Here is a 16,967-nt window from a genome sequence, read left to right as displayed (position 1 = left end):
TCATGTTGATTAGATCTAATCATTCCGGCCTATGTTAAACACATTAATGTCGTTCTTGACTCATAAGCCAATACCATACGACCAGTGCTCAGTGCTACCACTGATCTTGACTGATAAATCACAGCTTCACTACCAATACTAAACACCAATGCCATTCCCTAACTAATAAGTCAGTGTCATTCACAAGTAAGCAAAACTGTTATGCATTTACAATGCAACCAATGTCCATATATAGAGCACTCAACATGCTTCGTCAATAACCATGCATGTCACATACTAGGTGCAGTTTTCTTACCTCTAGTTCGAGCATGAAATAATAAAAGAACGACCCTTGAGAATGATCGGTCCTTAAGTCCCTTAGCGGTCACCTAGTCACAACCAAATATGCAATTCCATCAATAAAAAGAAATAATACAAGGTTCATGGTCTAAAACCCCGCTCCCAGGGCCTCGAATTGTACTAAAACTGTAACGCCCCAACTCCAGGGACCGTTACGGTGCACATTGCAAACAATGCTAAACTCGCTAATCGAGTCATTTGGCCATAAATGTGTAACTAAGTATGATTAGCGGTTTAGGGATTAAAAATTTCGGTTAAGATATAACGTTTCATCAGAACGTTTACTATATACATTGGGATCCCAAAAATATAATTTAAAGGTCTATTACAAGAAAATATTTACAATCAACTGATCTAAGCAGCAAAACAGGGTTTAGCCCTAGTTCCTCTCCTTCAAACCTCGGCCGTGGCGGTCGAGTAGCTGCATATGTACACATCATCACCTAAGCTCTCCAACTCAAGGATGGTCCAGCTTCCTTTTGCCTTTACCTGCACCACATAGCATCCGTGAGCCGAAGCCCAGCAAGAAAACTCAATATGCTCATGAACAGTCATATCGTGATATCAAATCATATCTGGCATGCCTAGCAAACATAACCTCATTCAAGCATGCAATTGAATTCAAACAATGTTGGGGTATCCAGGATAAGAAATCCTGCCCTTCAGATTGGAGGACTATCAAGTCAATCCTAATCAGATGAGTGTTTCGACACTTGAGGTTCTGATAAACCATACTGAGTGACCAACAAACAAGTCACCACGGGGCTCAGCACCCAAAGCCATGCATATGATGATCAAAATGATCATACAGAACTCATAGATCTGATCAGATGAGTGAATATCACTTTGAGGTCCTGTTAAACCATAATGAGTGACTGATGGGTAGTCACTAGCTTAAATAGAAGAGTGGCTGCTGGATAAGCCACTGGCCTTAACAGATGAGAGACTGATGGGTAAGTCTCTAACTTAACAGATGAGTGACTGATGGGTAAGTCACACAAGCGCTTATATTATTCATCGAACTTGAGGTCGGTCCGATATTAATGCTCCTTGAGTCATCCAATGCAGATTGTCGATTAGATCTAATCTTTATTGGCTTGCATTGAACACGCTAAGGCTGTCCTGACTTATGAGTCAGCACCATGTGACCAGTACCCAGTACCACTGCCGAACCTGACTGATGAGTCACAGCTTCACAGTTGATACTAACACCTTTGCCAATTCTGACTAATGAGTCAGTACCATGCACAAGTAAGCATTGCTACCAAACATATATCATATGTCACACATCCAAAGATGGGGCATTCAACATGCTTACTTAACAATTGCGAGCATAATAATGATCATGCACAAACACAGAGACTCAAGCTCTGACTAATCTCATATTCAATATCCATGGCATGCCCTAATCACATGTTTCTCGTGCATCACATGCATCACACTTAATCATCCAACATGCCTCAATAATAATCATATGCAAATGAGCAAGATTGCTAAGCATTCATTATGCTATCAATGTTTACATTTAAACATCCAACATGCATCAATAATAGTCATGCATGTCACACATGGGGTGCAGTTTTCTTACCTCTGGTTCGAGCAAGAATTAGTAAAAGAACAACTTCTGAGAACGATCAATTCTTTGATCATTTAGCGGTCACCTAGTCATAACCAAAATATAGGATTCATCAATGAAAATTAAAACAAAGGTTCCCAAACCAAAACCTAGCCTCCGAGACATCAAGTCTTACTAAACCGGGCAGTAAGATCGATCCCGAGGCCTAAGGCTTGAATCCCCAAGCCAAAAACTCATTTCTGGCCAAAATTGCCTCTATGGGCCGCGGCTCGCCCCTTAGACAGAGGCGACCCTTCCCTGCCAACCAGCGTGGGTCGCGGCTCACCATAGCCATGCCGCGGCACATTACGCAAAACAGAAAGGAACCAGATTTCTTCCTCTGCGTTTCTCCTTGAAACTAACCCTTCAAAACAATCTCAAACATCACCCTAACATCTAATTCAACCTCTAAACCTCATACATGTCACAACATCTTCAAAAGCCAATCAATCTTACTCAAAAACTCCCATTAATTCCCAACTAACACATCAAAATCCTCAACTGAAAACCTAATAGAAAAACAGGGTATATAAGATTTTCATGGCTAAATTTCCTTACCTCAAGCTGGATTAAGACCCCCTTCAATGATTGAACTAAGTTCCTAAGCTCCCACCTTTGATCTCCTAGCTTGGTTCTTCAAGATGGCTTCAAAAATTCCAAAGGATGGAAGAGGAGAAATGGTGTACGGGTGAGGGAGAGAAAGAAGGGTGATGATGCTCTGTCTTTTACACTTCCACAGCCTTCTAAACTCAAAGGGCTGATATATATCTTAGGGGTGAAAAGACTATTTTGCCCATAGGTCAAATAAAGGCTTCTGAAGACTCCCTAGGGTAAAATCGTCATTTCCCGCCTATCTCGTTAATTATAATTAACACCCTCCACTTCCCATTATTCTCAATATTCTCAAATACCAATAATTCACATCTCATTACCCTTTAATTCCCGGCAACGTTCTAATCACCAAATTACCCCGAGACTCACTCCGAGCCCCGAACTTAATCCCGTTATGACTAGACCGAAAACTTGCATTCCATGATCGTCTCATTCCAAATGGCTCGAACCGGTCCACATATAATGTGGTATTATTTATAATTCACCCACATGCACGAAAATACATAATCGCGCCCTCAACGGGCCAAATTACCAAAATGCCCTTATAATTAAAAATGAACCCATATGCATGCATTTACCATCGTATAATAATATAATTCACATAAACATGCATATAATCATTAAATATCATAATAAATCAATTATGGCCCTCCCGGCCTCCTAATCAAGGTCCTAAACCTTATTAGGAAATTTGGGGCATTACAAAAACGGTTAGTAGATTCGATCCCGAGCCTTAGGAAATGAAACCCCGCGCTTAAAACCCTTGAAAACCCATCCTGGCACAAAAGGGAGGGGCGGCCGTGACCTGCCCCTAAGGGCTGCGGTGCGCTCCCAAGACAGAAACCCCTCTGTCTGGGATACCAAGGGCGGGCCGCGACTTGACCCATCGGGTCGCGGCGTCCTACTAGATAGAACCCAAGGGAGGCTCTAGAATGGGTTCAAGTCACGACTTGCATGAACTCGGTCGCGACTTGACCCCACGAACCCAGCTCCCCTGCCTATTTCTCAATTCAAACTCAACCCAAACCTTCATCAAATCAATCCCAAAATCACAACCAATCATCAACACAACATATCCACCAGTTTAAAAACAAAACCTAAGCCTTAAACCACTCAAAACATCAACACATACCCAATTCCTTGATCAAAACCTCAAGCTTTAAACTAACCTCAAAAACAGAGCAAAACCAGAAAAATTGAACTAAAATCATTACCTCAAACTTGAATTGAACCCCCTTTAATAGTTGTAACACAACCCTACGCTCACAAGCCCTGATTCCCCAAGTTGAATCCTCAAGCTTCCTTCAAAAATCTCAACCCGAGAGAGAGAAAGAGAGATGATCGTGAGTGAGGAAGAGAACCTTTGTTTTGCTGCCTTAAACTTTCTACAGCCTACTAACTTACGCATATCTCATGGTCAAAAGACCAAAATGCCCCTAGGGTCAATTAATTCCTTAACAGCCACCTAAGGGCAAAACAGTCATTTCTTGTCTATCCCGTTAATTATAATTAACGACCTCCAATTCCCGTTACTCCCAATATTCTCAAATAATAACTAAATCATATCACATTACCCATTCATTCCCAGTAATGTACTAAGCATCAAATTACCCCCAGACTTACCCCGAGCTTGGAAATTAATCCCATTATGATCAAATTGCTAATCTTGCAACCTAAGATCGTCTCATGCCGAATAGCTCAAACATATCCACATAACAATGTGGTCTCACTCATAAATTACCAACATGCACATAAATATACAAATATGACATTCTAATAAGAAGTGGGCCCACATGCATGCAATTATCATCATATAATTCACATAATCATGCATTTAATCACATAATTGCATAATAAATCAATTATGGCCCTCCTGACCCCCTAATCCAGGCATTAAACCACATTAGGGAATTTGGGACATTATAGTAGCCTTTATGACTAGTACTATAACCAAGAAAAAGACAAGGAGATGACCTATATTGGATCTTGTGTTTGTTATAGGGAGTTAAACAAGGGAAACATAGACAACCAAAGGTACGGAAGAGAGAGTAGTCTGGAGTTTTGTTATATAGAACCTGAAATGGGGAGCTATTGTGAAGAAGTTGAGTGGGTAGTCTTTTGATTGTGTAAAATTTCACACGAAAACCATATAACCAGTAAGACAAGGGTAGTGAAGCATGGGCTAGCAAGGCTAATCCAGTTTCCACAACATGCCTATGTTTGCGCTCAACTCTACCATTTTGAGGAGAAGTGTATGGGCAAGAAAATTGATGATGAATTTCACACAAGTTGAGATAGGAGATGAAGGCTTTGTATTCACCTCCATTATCAGATTGCAATTATTTAATGGTTGTGCTAAATTGGTTTTCAATAAGAGATTTAAATTGCTTAAACATAGGTAAGGCTTGATCCTTTGTTTGAAGAGCATATAGCCAAGTAAATTGGGAATAGTCATCAATGAATGGGGTGATATATTGAGAGCCATTTGTAGCTGGTATGGGAGAAGGACCCCAGAGGTCCGTGTGTATAAGTTCTAAAGGCTTTATAACATGAGAACTAGATAGTGAGAAAGGGAGTTTGTGACTCTTTGCAAGTTGACAAGAGGAACAAATGTGCTTTTTATTATATGTAAAATATTTATTACATTGTTTCAAAACAAAAATAAATACATCAAAATGAACATTGCCCATTCTTGCATGCCATATAGAAGTAGGGGTCATTTGTACACTATGAAACTTACGAGTATAACTAAAAGCAGGAATTGGGTGTAGAGTTGTTGTGAGGTAAGCACATTTGGCACTAGAGGGTGAATGAGGATCTTTGGCATCTTGGAAGGTATAAAGTCCTTGTTCAAGAGAACCTTGAAGCAACCATTTCTTTGTGGAAAGATCCTTTATTTTGTAAAGGTGGGAGTAGAGGTCGATACACACATTATTGTCATGGCAAAATTGAGACACAGATAAAAGATTAGCAGCTAAATTTGGGGCATGATAAACATTTTGTAAAGAAAATGATTTATTAGGAGCAAGTAAAGTGGAATGACCAAAAGAATGAATTGGAATAGAGTTACCATTGCCTCTGGTGACTGTTTCAAATCCCAAGCAAGGAGTGGAGTTGTCAATTGTGTTGACATTGGGGGTGAGATGACTAGACGCATCCGAGTCCAGTAGCCATGTATCATCAACTATTGTGTTTGGTGTGGCTACCATTGAAGAGACCGAAGTTGACAAGGCCACATTGGAAGCATAATAAGATGGTAAATTTGGATCAAAACGCCTGTAATAATTGAAGGCATTGTGTCCTACACGAGAGCAGAGTTGATTGATGATTCTTGGTCCTAAAATGTTGTTATAGCTGCGATTAGATGAGAGGGCTCAACCCTGAGATGAAGATGGGGCATTAGTGAATGAACCACGACCTGGTGCTGGGCAATTCCAAGATTGGGTTCGCTGAGACTGGTGATGACGAAAGGCAGCATTGGCCATAATTGAAGCAGCTTCATCAATGGAATTTTGTTGTTCTAGGCGAGTCTCATGAGCAAGAAGGAGGCTTGTGACATGTTCAAATGTGAAGCCCTTAGTCTTGGATATACTGGAGACAACAAATAATTTTATTCTGCACTAAGACCAGCTAGAAGGTAAAGAACCTGATCTCTTTCAGAGACTTTTTCGGAGACCACAGCAAGTTGACCGGCAAGACTCTTGACTTTGAGGACATAATCAATCATCGATAAGGCTCTTTTTCTTGACAGTTTGTAGTTGAATTTGTAATTGCATAATACATGCATTCAAAGTAGAGGAATAGATTTGGCGAAGGGCATTCCAGAAGATTGTACTAGTGGAGTGACCAACAATCAGTGACATTATTTCTTGGGATAGTGAAGAGAAAATCCAGCTTAGAATCAGGCGATCCTTACGACGCCAAGTGACAAAATTCGGGTTGATACCAGAGACACCTTCCACGGCTGAAGGAGGAGTTGTTGCAGTACCATCAAGAAAATCCTCAATGTCGTTTGCAAAGATTACATTCTTCATCTGAGCATGCTAGAGGAAATTTGTTCGGTCTAGTTTGACAGGCAAGACATGGTTAAGAGCTTGAGAAAGAACCACAAATTGTTGTTGCTGAGCCGTGAGAGCTGAAATCATGGAAAGGATTGGAGCAGTAGCAGAGTTTCCAGGGGCTGTAGAGGAATCTTGAGAGTTGTCAGACGCCATGGAAGCTTACAAGAAATCAAGAAGGGAAAGTGTTTGGAAGAGAAAGTGATTGTGAAGGCCTGATACCATGTAAACACAAGAGTGTTTGAGATAAAATGGGTTCAGATTTAGTGAATGAATCTTAATAGAGCTTTTATTATTATTTATATAGTAAAGATACAACTAAATTTTGATATAAACAAAACCGAATATACAACCAAGAAAGCGTAATACAGTTGATCTAAACTAACTAATAATAAAATACAAGCCTAACCATATGAACTAACAAACTTAATCCAATTAAGAAGTTTAATAAATTTAATTTGGGTTATAACACAAATAATCACAATAAGGCTTAGTCAAGACATGTACTGGTATTTTGATCATATCTCGACAAATAGGTTTTACCAAATAATTTGGGGAGGCAGAGAGATTTTTGTAGTTTATTAATTATACATAATGGTTACATAACATTTTTGTCAATTTTTGGATGTGCCAAAAGGAATCATATTTGACATTGTTCAGAGGAATTTTAACAAAGAAAAATAACTCCGAAATAAAAGTTGAAAATTGTTAGTGATTCGAGAATAAAAAAAGCTATATTGTGAAAGAAAAAGTAGAATGAGGTGCATGATATATTGATTCTATACTAATTGGTATGAATAGTAACACGTGTTCTTTTAAATGGTATATTGATTCTATACGTGGGATTCTCTCTATCAGAGCTTGATAACATACATCCTCGCCCACTTTTCTTGTTATTTGTTTGAAAATAATTACTATTATTTTTGTCATTAATGTGTCTAATAAAATAGATGTTGTGCAGGTTTTTTTTTTTAGTTCCACGTGCCCTTTTTACTAAACATTTATAAAGCTCAAGAACATTAGCAAATATGCATTTATATATAAAATACAAATATGTGATTTACAACTGCCTACAACGATTCTCCTCTATACTTGGCAATGTTCAGAATATACAACAATAATGTTAATTAGAAAAGAAAAAACAAAGAACAATCAATACAAGGGCCATTTCACCATGAGATTATTTTACCTTCCTGACATTAGATTGACAAGACCTTGATTTTCATAGAAGGAGCCAACGTCCCAATCTTCAGTGTTTGATGAAAGTGTCATTAACGCAACCACAATGGATCTCATACTTGGGCGCAGTTGTGGGTTCTCATGAGTACATGCTTTAGCAAGCTGTGCCATCTGCATCCAAATCACCAGTTCAAACACAATAAACTTATTAACCCTCTTTGATAATATGCTTGAGATGCTTTTTCTATTGGAAAAAAAGAAAGTTACCTTTCGTACGGAGTCCACTGGGTAATTCTCTCCAAGCCTAGGGTCAATTAGCTTGCGGAGATCTTTAAAATCAGGCTGATTAAGAACATCCTCAAACTGCAGACCATGGAAACAAGACAAACTATATGCTCAGTAGTATTTTCCCATGGATCAATATTTTTTATTTGCATTGTTCAGAGAAAAATAAGACCAAAGACATGACATTAAAAAAGAAAAAGGGGAGAAAATTACCAAACCAACGAGACCCTTTGATTCAGAACCTGAACCATCTGGCTTCACGATTGCTTCCTTCGCAGAAATTAGTTCATAAATGACAACCCCAAAAGCATATACATCTACCTTGGGAGATACATCGCCATATTGAGCATATCTGCACTCATTTATAATACCAATTAATCTCTGTTCATAACATTTCTTTTTATTCCTTGTTTATTCAGAAATAACATAGTTTAATTTTTTTTTCTCTTTTGTGCTAACATGGATGTACATTTGATCATCAAATACAAACTAGGCACCATGGAACAACTCTGATCATAGTAATTAATCATGGTTTAGAAACAAATTTTCAAAGTTTTTTTTTTCTTTTTTAAATCAAGCACAATGTTTAAGTCTATTCATCCATATATTTCCTGAGCAAGATGACTAGAAACATCTAGGAATTAATGCATAGCTGCTGATCTGAGCTAATATTTGGCCCTTCAAGTAGCTTTGTTGCCTCGAAATCTGTACAATCCCATTTCTTATGGCTGAGTTAGTAGCTTTATCTAAAAACTAAAAACTAAAAGATTGCTTACTCTGGTGGCATATATCCGAAAGTTCCCACAAGACGTGTGGGAAGAGATGAACCACCAACTTCAGTAAGCTTAGTTAGTCCAAAATCTGCAACCTGCAGTAATATAAATATATATATACACGCACACACACATTAATACAACTATGTGAACAGGCTTAATAATGGCCATATTGACAAATGGATAACAAAAGCAACCTTTGCATGGAAGTTTTTGTCTATTAATATATTGGCTGATTTTATATCACGATGAATATAAACAGGAACAGTATGCTCATGAATGTATTCAAGACCTCTTGCTGAATCCAGGGCTATCTGCACTCGAGTAGACCAGGGCATAGGTTCTCTCTCTGCATATAGTTAGAACTACAGTAAACATCACCATAGATGAGACATCAACTTAAATCTTCATCATACATTTCCGTCTCACCTGAACCACGCAAATGCTGGCTTAAGTTTCCATTCTCAATGAATTCATAAACCAGGAAAAGAGAGCCCTCCACACAATATCCAATCAAGCGCACCTGCGTTGGTTATCGGTTTACATTATGTATCTGTACAAAGAGTCACAATGGTTGACTCCTTAGACCCACTAATTAATCTACCACCTTAGTATGCTAGAAAATGAGCCCACCAATGCTACTTAAGGTTTTTTTATTTTATTTTTAAAAAAAATGCTGTTAAAGTTTTAGTATAAGCTAATACGCCTCATTAATTGGAAAAGAAAGTTACTTACCAAGTTTAAGTGATGGACACGTGTTAAAACCTTCAATTCAGCCAAAAATTCCTTTGATGCTTCCATATCCATCTTTTTTATTGCAGCTTTCTGGAAGAAAGAGGTGTATGATAGGAATGCTAAAGCCATACAACTGAAAAAAAAATGAATAGAAACATTTATGGAACTAACCTCGCCTCTCAGCTCAGCATAGTAAACAGCGCCAAAACCGCCTTGCCCAATCTTATTGGCCAAGCTGAAGTTATCACTAGCCTTAGCAAGTTCTTCATACGAGAACTCCACTGATTTGTCAACAGTTATGCCTGCAAGGCCACCAGCTTTGCGAGGAGTAACTGCAGCTTTGTCTGAACTACTTTCAGGGCCTAAGATCCAGGGAAGGAAATATTAGTAAGATACTGAATAAGTGACCTTTAATTTCACATTAAAAAAGCATTACCCACTTGATTTTGTAGATCTAAACTGTATAAGAACATGAACAGGTAAAACAAACTGAATTGATTCAAAGGTCTTCAGATGAAAACTATAGTCTGGGAACAATCAATTTGCTAAATATTTATAGGAAAAACAAAGAATCATTTGGCTTCACATAAAAATATCTTGCTCAACCAGAAGCATTCTCTGAAAAATATTATCAATTGAAAAAATAATATCACACGGACAAAAGAATATCGCTATATTTACGAGGACAAAATTTTTTAACCAAGTCTTTTTTACCAAAATGACAATGGTCAAATTACAATTTTTCCTCATATAACCTAGAAAGACAAATAGCGATTAGGAAAACAATTTATCATACCATACAAATGATGACTAGACTGATCTTCAAACTCTGAAGAAATTAATTTTCCATCCACCTTTCGGTAAAATTTGTAATATATGCCTGCGGCTAACAATAGCACCCCCACGACAGCTGCCACGACTATGATAGCAATAACTCCACCTTTCAGTCCTGCTTAGAAAAAGCAAAATATAAGCACAAAGTTCCATGAAGTTTTGTCTTAATCTCCGAAAGTTGGCAACATAATTAACTTCTCGAGCACCTGAGCTGCAAAAGGAAAGAAAAAAAATAAAATTCATAAGATAATGATTTGGAGAAATATATCATCTCTTTGAAATGGTGTGATGAAAAAGGCAGTAGGAGCTACCTAGAAGTCAGAGGCCGAAAGCTACCCTTTGGATCTGCAAATTTGAAGCAATAAGAGCAATGGTGAGCTAACAAATCAGCCAAAGCCACAATCTAAAGACTAGATTAAAAATATAACAGTGTTTCATCAAATGTCCACTTCAACTTCAACAGTCTAACACAGCTCTCCACTAACAATTTGAGCCATTACATATGCCTAATAATATACAGAAACTATCTGGCTTTCGATAAAAAAGGAACTACTCTGGTCATAATAAAATGTCAATGTTGCATTCAGACATAGCATCTACTTTTCCACAATCTTCTCCACCCAAGTCCTGAATTTAAACACTACTATTTAACCAACTCTCGACAACCAACCTAGTAAACACTTCTATTATAATAATGGACATAAGCCACAAATTCGAACATGAAGTGTTACTAAGAACTTAATCAAGTTATCCTACTTGAAATTTATTTCTCAGATAATTCTCAATAAATTTGCTAATTAAACAGCACTTTAGCATGTCCACATCAATGCCTATCAAACTAAATGCAAAAGAAACACAAAGAACAAGAATTGCAGTATAAAAATTTCTAAACAATAAGTGCCACTAAGGATCGAATGGTAACTAACTTATATTATCCTACTTAGTTTGATCCTTAGTCCCATACAACACTCAGTAATGGACTCACATAGATAGAGTCCACAGGGGGCTGCACATAAATATTTTTTTTTTATCTTTTTTTTAGTGAATTTGTAAAAAATATATATATATATATATATGTATTATGTTTTTAATTTAATAATTGTTCACTTAATAGTGATAAAAGACCACACAAAAATAGATATAATTACTATAAATAGGATATAAAATACGATTATAACTTTTATTGTATGTATTTTATTTATTTTAAGCCCCACTAAACAAAAATCCTGGGTGGTTACTAAAAACACTTAACAAAGCTGCTAGTTAAACAGTGTTTTCTATCGCAAAACTTATCAAACTAAAAGCAAGCCGTTCATAAAAGACAAGAACAGACGCATACACAATTGAAAACACAAAGTGCAATAAAGGGTAAAATCAAGTCACTAAATTTCATCATCCTGCTAACTTGATACTCAGAAAACTCTCAACAAACCCGCTACTTAAACAGAGCTTTTTATCATTTGTGCATCGAAATCAATCAAAACATAAAGCAAAAGAATTGAGGCATACACAATTCAAAATGCATAATGCAACCAAGGATCAAAGAAAGACACTAAAGTGCATTTTATCCTACCTTATTTCATACTTTTTCCCCAGATAACTCAAACTGTTATGCTTCAACCGTGCTTATTAGCACTTTCACATCAAAATTAATGAAACCAAAGGAAGGAAAGTTTCCCACAAAGAAGAATTCGCACACCTTTTCCAGGGAAAAAAATGATGCCACTCCCTTGGCTAAAATTCAGAACATCCGGGTTATACCTCCTTATCCAATCAGCAGAAATATTATTGCTCGTCGCAATCGAGTCTAAAGTGTCATTCGGTCGAAGAGGGTACGTGATAAACAGCCCAAACTCTTTAGAAATCTGGCTATTTCCGCACGAACAATTCACCGATACGTTCAAATTGCCGGTATCCGGTATGTTGTTAGGGTCATATAAGGGATTAGACTCGATCAACGACTGGACCGTCGTTAAGCTGGAGTAGTTCGAAACAACCCTCTCGTATGTGTCGCCGCCGATAACTTTGTAGCCGAATTCATGGGCGAGATACTGGTCGGCTACACAGCGGTCGCACGCAAAGGGGATGTTGATTCTGATGTCAGATCGGACGCTGTCCTTGTTGGGTATTCGGCCACTATTATAATCAACGATGGTTTCAGCAGACGAATCGAAAAGGTCAGCTACCAAGGTGAGAGTCGATCCCGGCCAAACGTAGAAGGAAGCTAAAGCTAAGTCACAAGTTTTGGGACACTTGGATTTGACGCTGAAACAAAGCGAGATTAACACCAGGAGCCATAAGTACCCAGCTACAGCTTTCATCTGGTTTCACCGGGAAAAAAAATGAAAGATAATCCTTTCGGCAAATCAATTGGTTAGAGAGGGCCCAGAACGATAAGCTGGGTTTTGGAATTGAAGTTGAAGAGAGACTTTCCAAACTGGGTTTTTGACCGTTGACTGAATAAACCCTTTTGCACGGTGTTTTGTATTTAGTATTTAATTAAAAATAAAATGATTTAGAGATATTGTCGTACCTATCGTCTATGAGAGATAATGATGGCGCGAGGGCATTATTAATGTCAGACGTGGGCGGCGGCGATTTGCTTTGCAATAACTAACCAGCCACTTGTTAATGACAGCTTTTTAATACAAATTAGTGAACCCCGACAATCTTCTTAATATAATTAGATTAATTAATCTTTATTAATCACAATAATAAACATTGGTAGAATTTACATCATTTATCCACTTTTTCAAATATTTACAAAAAAATATGAGAGTTTTTAAAAATATTTGTTATGTTTATGATTTTTGTTTCTCATATTTTTGTGTAAATGTGTGTTTATGACATACTTTCGTTCTTAATTAAATTTTTTTAAATTAACAAGTTAATTTTGTAATTTTTTTTATCCTTATTTGTTTTTTTTTTCTTCGGCCCTTTTCATTCTTTTTTCTTTAATCATTTTTTTTTCTTTTTCATTTTTTTTCTTTCATCGTACATTTTTTTAACTTTATTTATAGAATTTATTAAATTTATATCTTTGTCATATAAATTTCAATCCAAAATATTTTTTATAATTATTTAAATATATATGATATGATAAACTTTTTAAATAATTTTTTTAATAAAATGTAAGATTATGCATTATATATTATTATAATTATATTTTATAATATTTAAATTTATATTAACATACGTATTCAATAGAGAAATTATCCAACATACTGTTTTTTATCATTTATTTTCTATTTTTACGTTATTTTTTCATTCTTTTTATTTTTATAAATTTTTTTATGCAATAGTACGACTTTCACTATAATCATATACTAACTTTTAATAAAAAAAAATGTTGTGCAAATCACATTAAAGGAATGAAATACCCTTCCCTGACCCTTAACACTCGTTTGGACGACCGCCGCTCAACTCCGCAATGTTGACGTCCTCCGTATGCTAGCCACCGTCGCTCACCTCCGTGCCCTAGCCACCGCCGCTCAGCTCTGCAACGTCGACGTCCTCCGTGCCCTAGCCACCGCCACTCACCTCTGTGTTCTAGCCACCTCCGCAACGTTGACGTCCTCCGCCTCGTTCTTTGTACTACTTTAGCTGGTTAAGAGCCTAGTTGATTTGTCTAATGAAAAATAATGGTTGATTTGTTTGTCAGACTAGCGTACAGGGGGAACAACTTCTTGCAAAGCTATCCATCTTGTAGTTATATAGGCATATTTATATATATGATTAACTAATGTGTAATAAATACTGTTGTGATTGCCTTTGTTCAGAAGGTTGCTTAATACAATGGTATATCATTTATGAAAGTTTTTTATGATTTTATTCTTCTCTTTTTTTTATTCCCTTATTGATGCAGAGTATGTGTTATAGCTGGGAACATTTCTCCTATTGATGTCATCACTCATGTTCCAATTTTGTGTGAAGAAACTGAAATTCCCTATGTTTACGTTCCCTCAAAAGAAGTAAGTTTATGAATAATACATTATTTTTTCATTTTCATATTCGAGTTTGACATTTTGGGTTTTTCTTCCTTTCTTTGAGTGCTTTTTTAGAGTATGTTATGACTTTGTTCTAATTATGATGTAGAGTCCAAGAACTTTACTTAGCTAAGTTAGATAATAGTATACTAGTAATAATAGTATTATCTTTATGACTGTGGATTTTTGGTTCAGACCGGGATTTATTTGGACACTTATAGTAGCACTCGTAGATTTTCTAAGTTTAACATATAGTTTAGGAATATTAATTTTAACCTAAGGTTTGATTAATATGACTGATATTGAGGATAATATTTAGTATACTATAAGGTTTAAATAAGAACCAATAGGATAATAGCACATGTTATGTATGGGTTTATTAATGATTAAGTATTTTGAGGATTAAATTTATTAAGGTTAAAATTTGAATACTCTAAGGTCAGTCAGCAGCTTTGAAAACGTTGGAGGGCTTAGTCAAGGTTGTTTACTCAATTTAAATTAAGCTAAAAATGTGTAATTTCGTGTTTAAATAATCAGCGTATGCCGATATATCGCAGCTATAGGGGGCAATATATCGCAGCACGAAGATACAAAAAACACGAAACGTTGCACGATTGTCTCGGGCATACTAGCCCAGGCGATATATCGCCTACAGGGGGCGATATATGGCCCATCTCAGCATAATTTGAAAGTTTTTGAAATCGTTCTCCATTCAAACCTTCAAACTCTTGAGAAGTCCAGCATCTTTTTGAACGAGTCTTCAGCCTCTGCTGAACGATAATTCAAATTATTTTCACTTAAAAAGCCATTATTTTTATTCAAGTTAAATGAAGATCTCTCCATTCCTAAACTCTATAAATAGGACCTAGTACCCAGCCATTATTCATCTATTACTCTAAGTTCAGAGGCTGCAAGTTGCTAGGTGAGTGTGAGAGTGTAAATACTTGGGTTGGGAATTATAAGCTTGATCATCATAAGCTTATCAAACACTTGGGAAGTAAGGTTTTGTAGCATTTCGGTTCAAGGTTTAGATTGGTCTTATAAGTCTTCAGGGTATTTCCACACTCTAGTTCAATTGATATTATTTTATTTAAGTTCTCATAGTCTTCTACTTAGCCTTCTAACCTTAATCTTTATTTTGGTTAGGAAATCTAAGAACTTGCACATAAGTTTTTGGTAAGTATATTCTCAATGGTATAGTCCTTCCATTCTTTTCATCCCTTTTCTTCAATTTACTCACCCTGTTATAAATGGTTTTTAGGAGTGTTCCAAAGTCTCAACTCTGTCCTCATATCCCGGTATTTTTGGTAAGGAAAATAGGATAGAATTTATATGTTATGTGCTTTTATATGTTATCTTATGATTTTATGTTATGAAATATGTTATGTTAAGTATGATTGTAGACTTGGGCATATGACCTATATGACTAACAAGCCCCAAATAGATTATGGGCATATGACTTGCTTAGCTAGCAAGACCCCACTAATCTATTGGGCATATGACTTGTTTAGTTTATGGGACCCCAAGTAATAATGGCCATTATAGTATGTATGTGACATAAGTGTTATAGTATGTTTTTATGTTACCTTATGAATTTTATGTGTATGGTTATGTGTTAGATTTTCCTTGCTGGGCATTAGGCTCACTCCTTTTTGTTTATATGTGCAGGAAAATAGTTTTAGTGGCGAGAAAGATTCTTGGAAGCTTGGGGGATGTGTATTGAGGCGGAATGGATTCAAGGAGTCGAGAGTTTCGGTTTCGAGGATGTAGTTTTTGTTTTCTTATGGTTTTTATATGTATCTTTCCGCATTTTATTATGTAATCTCTTTTTAATTACCATTATGTTATGTTTTGTTTTTTAAAACAATGGGATCCCATATCCTACTTGAGATTTTATGTAAGTCTAACATTTGTTTTTTACAAGTTTTAATAAAGTTATGATCTTTTCACTTGTAAGTTTTGTTAAAGATTAGTGTCTATGTATAGTTTTCATTAATGGTCCAAGGTCTAGAGTAGTTGGGTCATTACATATGATATATAGATGGTACATTAGCTTGCCCAGATGATTGTTGTCTTTGTTAGACTCTCTCTAGGATGTGAAACCTCTCTGTTCTTCTAATTTCCACAGACAACATTATGTATCTTTGTCTCTGATCAATGGTGTTTCTTCAGGATCTAGCAAATGCAGGGGCCACAAAGAGGCCAACTTGCAGTGTTTTGGTAATGACCAAGCCTGCCAAGGGAGAACTGAGCCCAAAGGAACTGGAAAAACTAAAGTCAGAATATGACCAGGTTAAAGCAGAGGTTTCTGAACTTGCAGCCACACTTTTCTAAGAGAAGTAATTTTGTTGCCCATCTTGTACTCGTAGCTGTTTAACTTAGCTTATTTTATGCTTCTTTCTTGATGTAATACTTTCAATTGCACTGTGGCTCAGTTTTGTATCATAATGCTTTCTTTCCCAGTCATCTTTATTTTATATTTTATTGGAAACTTTGAATGTCTGTTTTAAGGGGTAGCGACTAGTGAATTTGCATATCCCAATTTTAGTAG

The 16,967-nt window shown here is 36.4% G+C and overlaps 2 protein-coding genes across 3 annotated transcripts; one reads left to right on the top strand and one right to left on the bottom strand.

Moving 5' to 3' along the window:
* Window positions 1-5,819: 5,819 nt before the first annotated feature.
* LOC133814051 (H/ACA ribonucleoprotein complex subunit 2-like protein) lies at window positions 5,820-16,750 on the top strand. The gene is made up of 5 exons (XM_062247068.1): window positions 5,820-5,844; window positions 6,192-6,258; window positions 6,642-6,680; window positions 14,296-14,401; window positions 16,589-16,750. The coding sequence occupies exons 1-5, from the start codon at window positions 5,820-5,822 to the stop codon at window positions 16,748-16,750; spliced, it is 399 nt and encodes a 132-aa protein (XP_062103052.1).
* LOC133817522 (chitin elicitor receptor kinase 1-like) lies at window positions 7,644-12,900 on the bottom strand. 2 transcript variants are annotated; one of them, XM_062250071.1, is made up of 12 exons: window positions 12,130-12,900; window positions 10,742-10,775; window positions 10,637-10,641; window positions 10,393-10,548; window positions 9,768-9,958; window positions 9,597-9,686; window positions 9,291-9,384; window positions 9,059-9,210; window positions 8,865-8,956; window positions 8,302-8,440; window positions 8,071-8,166; window positions 7,644-7,974 (listed from the first exon to the last, which is right to left on the bottom strand). In XM_062250071.1, exons 1-12 carry the CDS (start codon window positions 12,749-12,751, stop codon window positions 7,810-7,812), a joined length of 1,836 nt encoding a protein of 611 aa, XP_062106055.1. In that variant the 5' UTR covers window positions 12,752-12,900; the 3' UTR covers window positions 7,644-7,809. The 2 variants fall into 2 exon arrangements, with proteins under 2 accessions (XP_062106055.1, XP_062106054.1); XM_062250070.1 differs by lacking the exons at window positions 10,637-10,641; window positions 10,742-10,775 and having other exon boundaries at window positions 10,393-10,545.
* Window positions 16,751-16,967: the final 217 nt, after the last annotated feature.

This window comes from Humulus lupulus, chromosome 2 (genome assembly GCF_963169125.1).
Source record: "Humulus lupulus chromosome 2, drHumLupu1.1, whole genome shotgun sequence".
Taxonomy (NCBI): domain Eukaryota; kingdom Viridiplantae; phylum Streptophyta; class Magnoliopsida; order Rosales; family Cannabaceae; genus Humulus; species Humulus lupulus.
The sequence above is the reverse complement of the archived record's forward strand: the minus strand, read 5'-3'. Positions and strand labels throughout refer to the sequence as shown.

Bases quoted from the DNA above. Each gene is read 5' to 3' on its own strand.
- LOC133817522 (XM_062250071.1), bottom strand. From the start codon at position 12,751: ATGAAAGCTGTAGCTGGGTACTTATGGCTCCTGGTGTTAATCTCGCTT. The intron at 9,687-9,767 runs GTTAGTTCCATA...TCTTTCTTCCAG, and splicing joins ATGCTGAGCTGAGAGGCGAG to AAAGCTGCAATAAAAAAGAT. The intron at 9,211-9,290 runs GTGAGACGGAAA...AACTATATGCAG, and splicing joins CCAGCATTTGCGTGGTTCAG to AGAGAGAACCTATGCCCTGG.
- LOC133814051 (XM_062247068.1), top strand. From the start codon at position 5,820: ATGGTAAATTTGGATCAAAACGCCT. The intron at 5,845-6,191 runs GTAATAATTGAA...TTCTGCACTAAG, and splicing joins AAATTTGGATCAAAACGCCT to ACCAGCTAGAAGGTAAAGAA. The intron at 6,681-14,295 runs GTTGTTGCTGAG...TTATTGATGCAG, and splicing joins TTGAGAAAGAACCACAAATT to AGTATGTGTTATAGCTGGGA.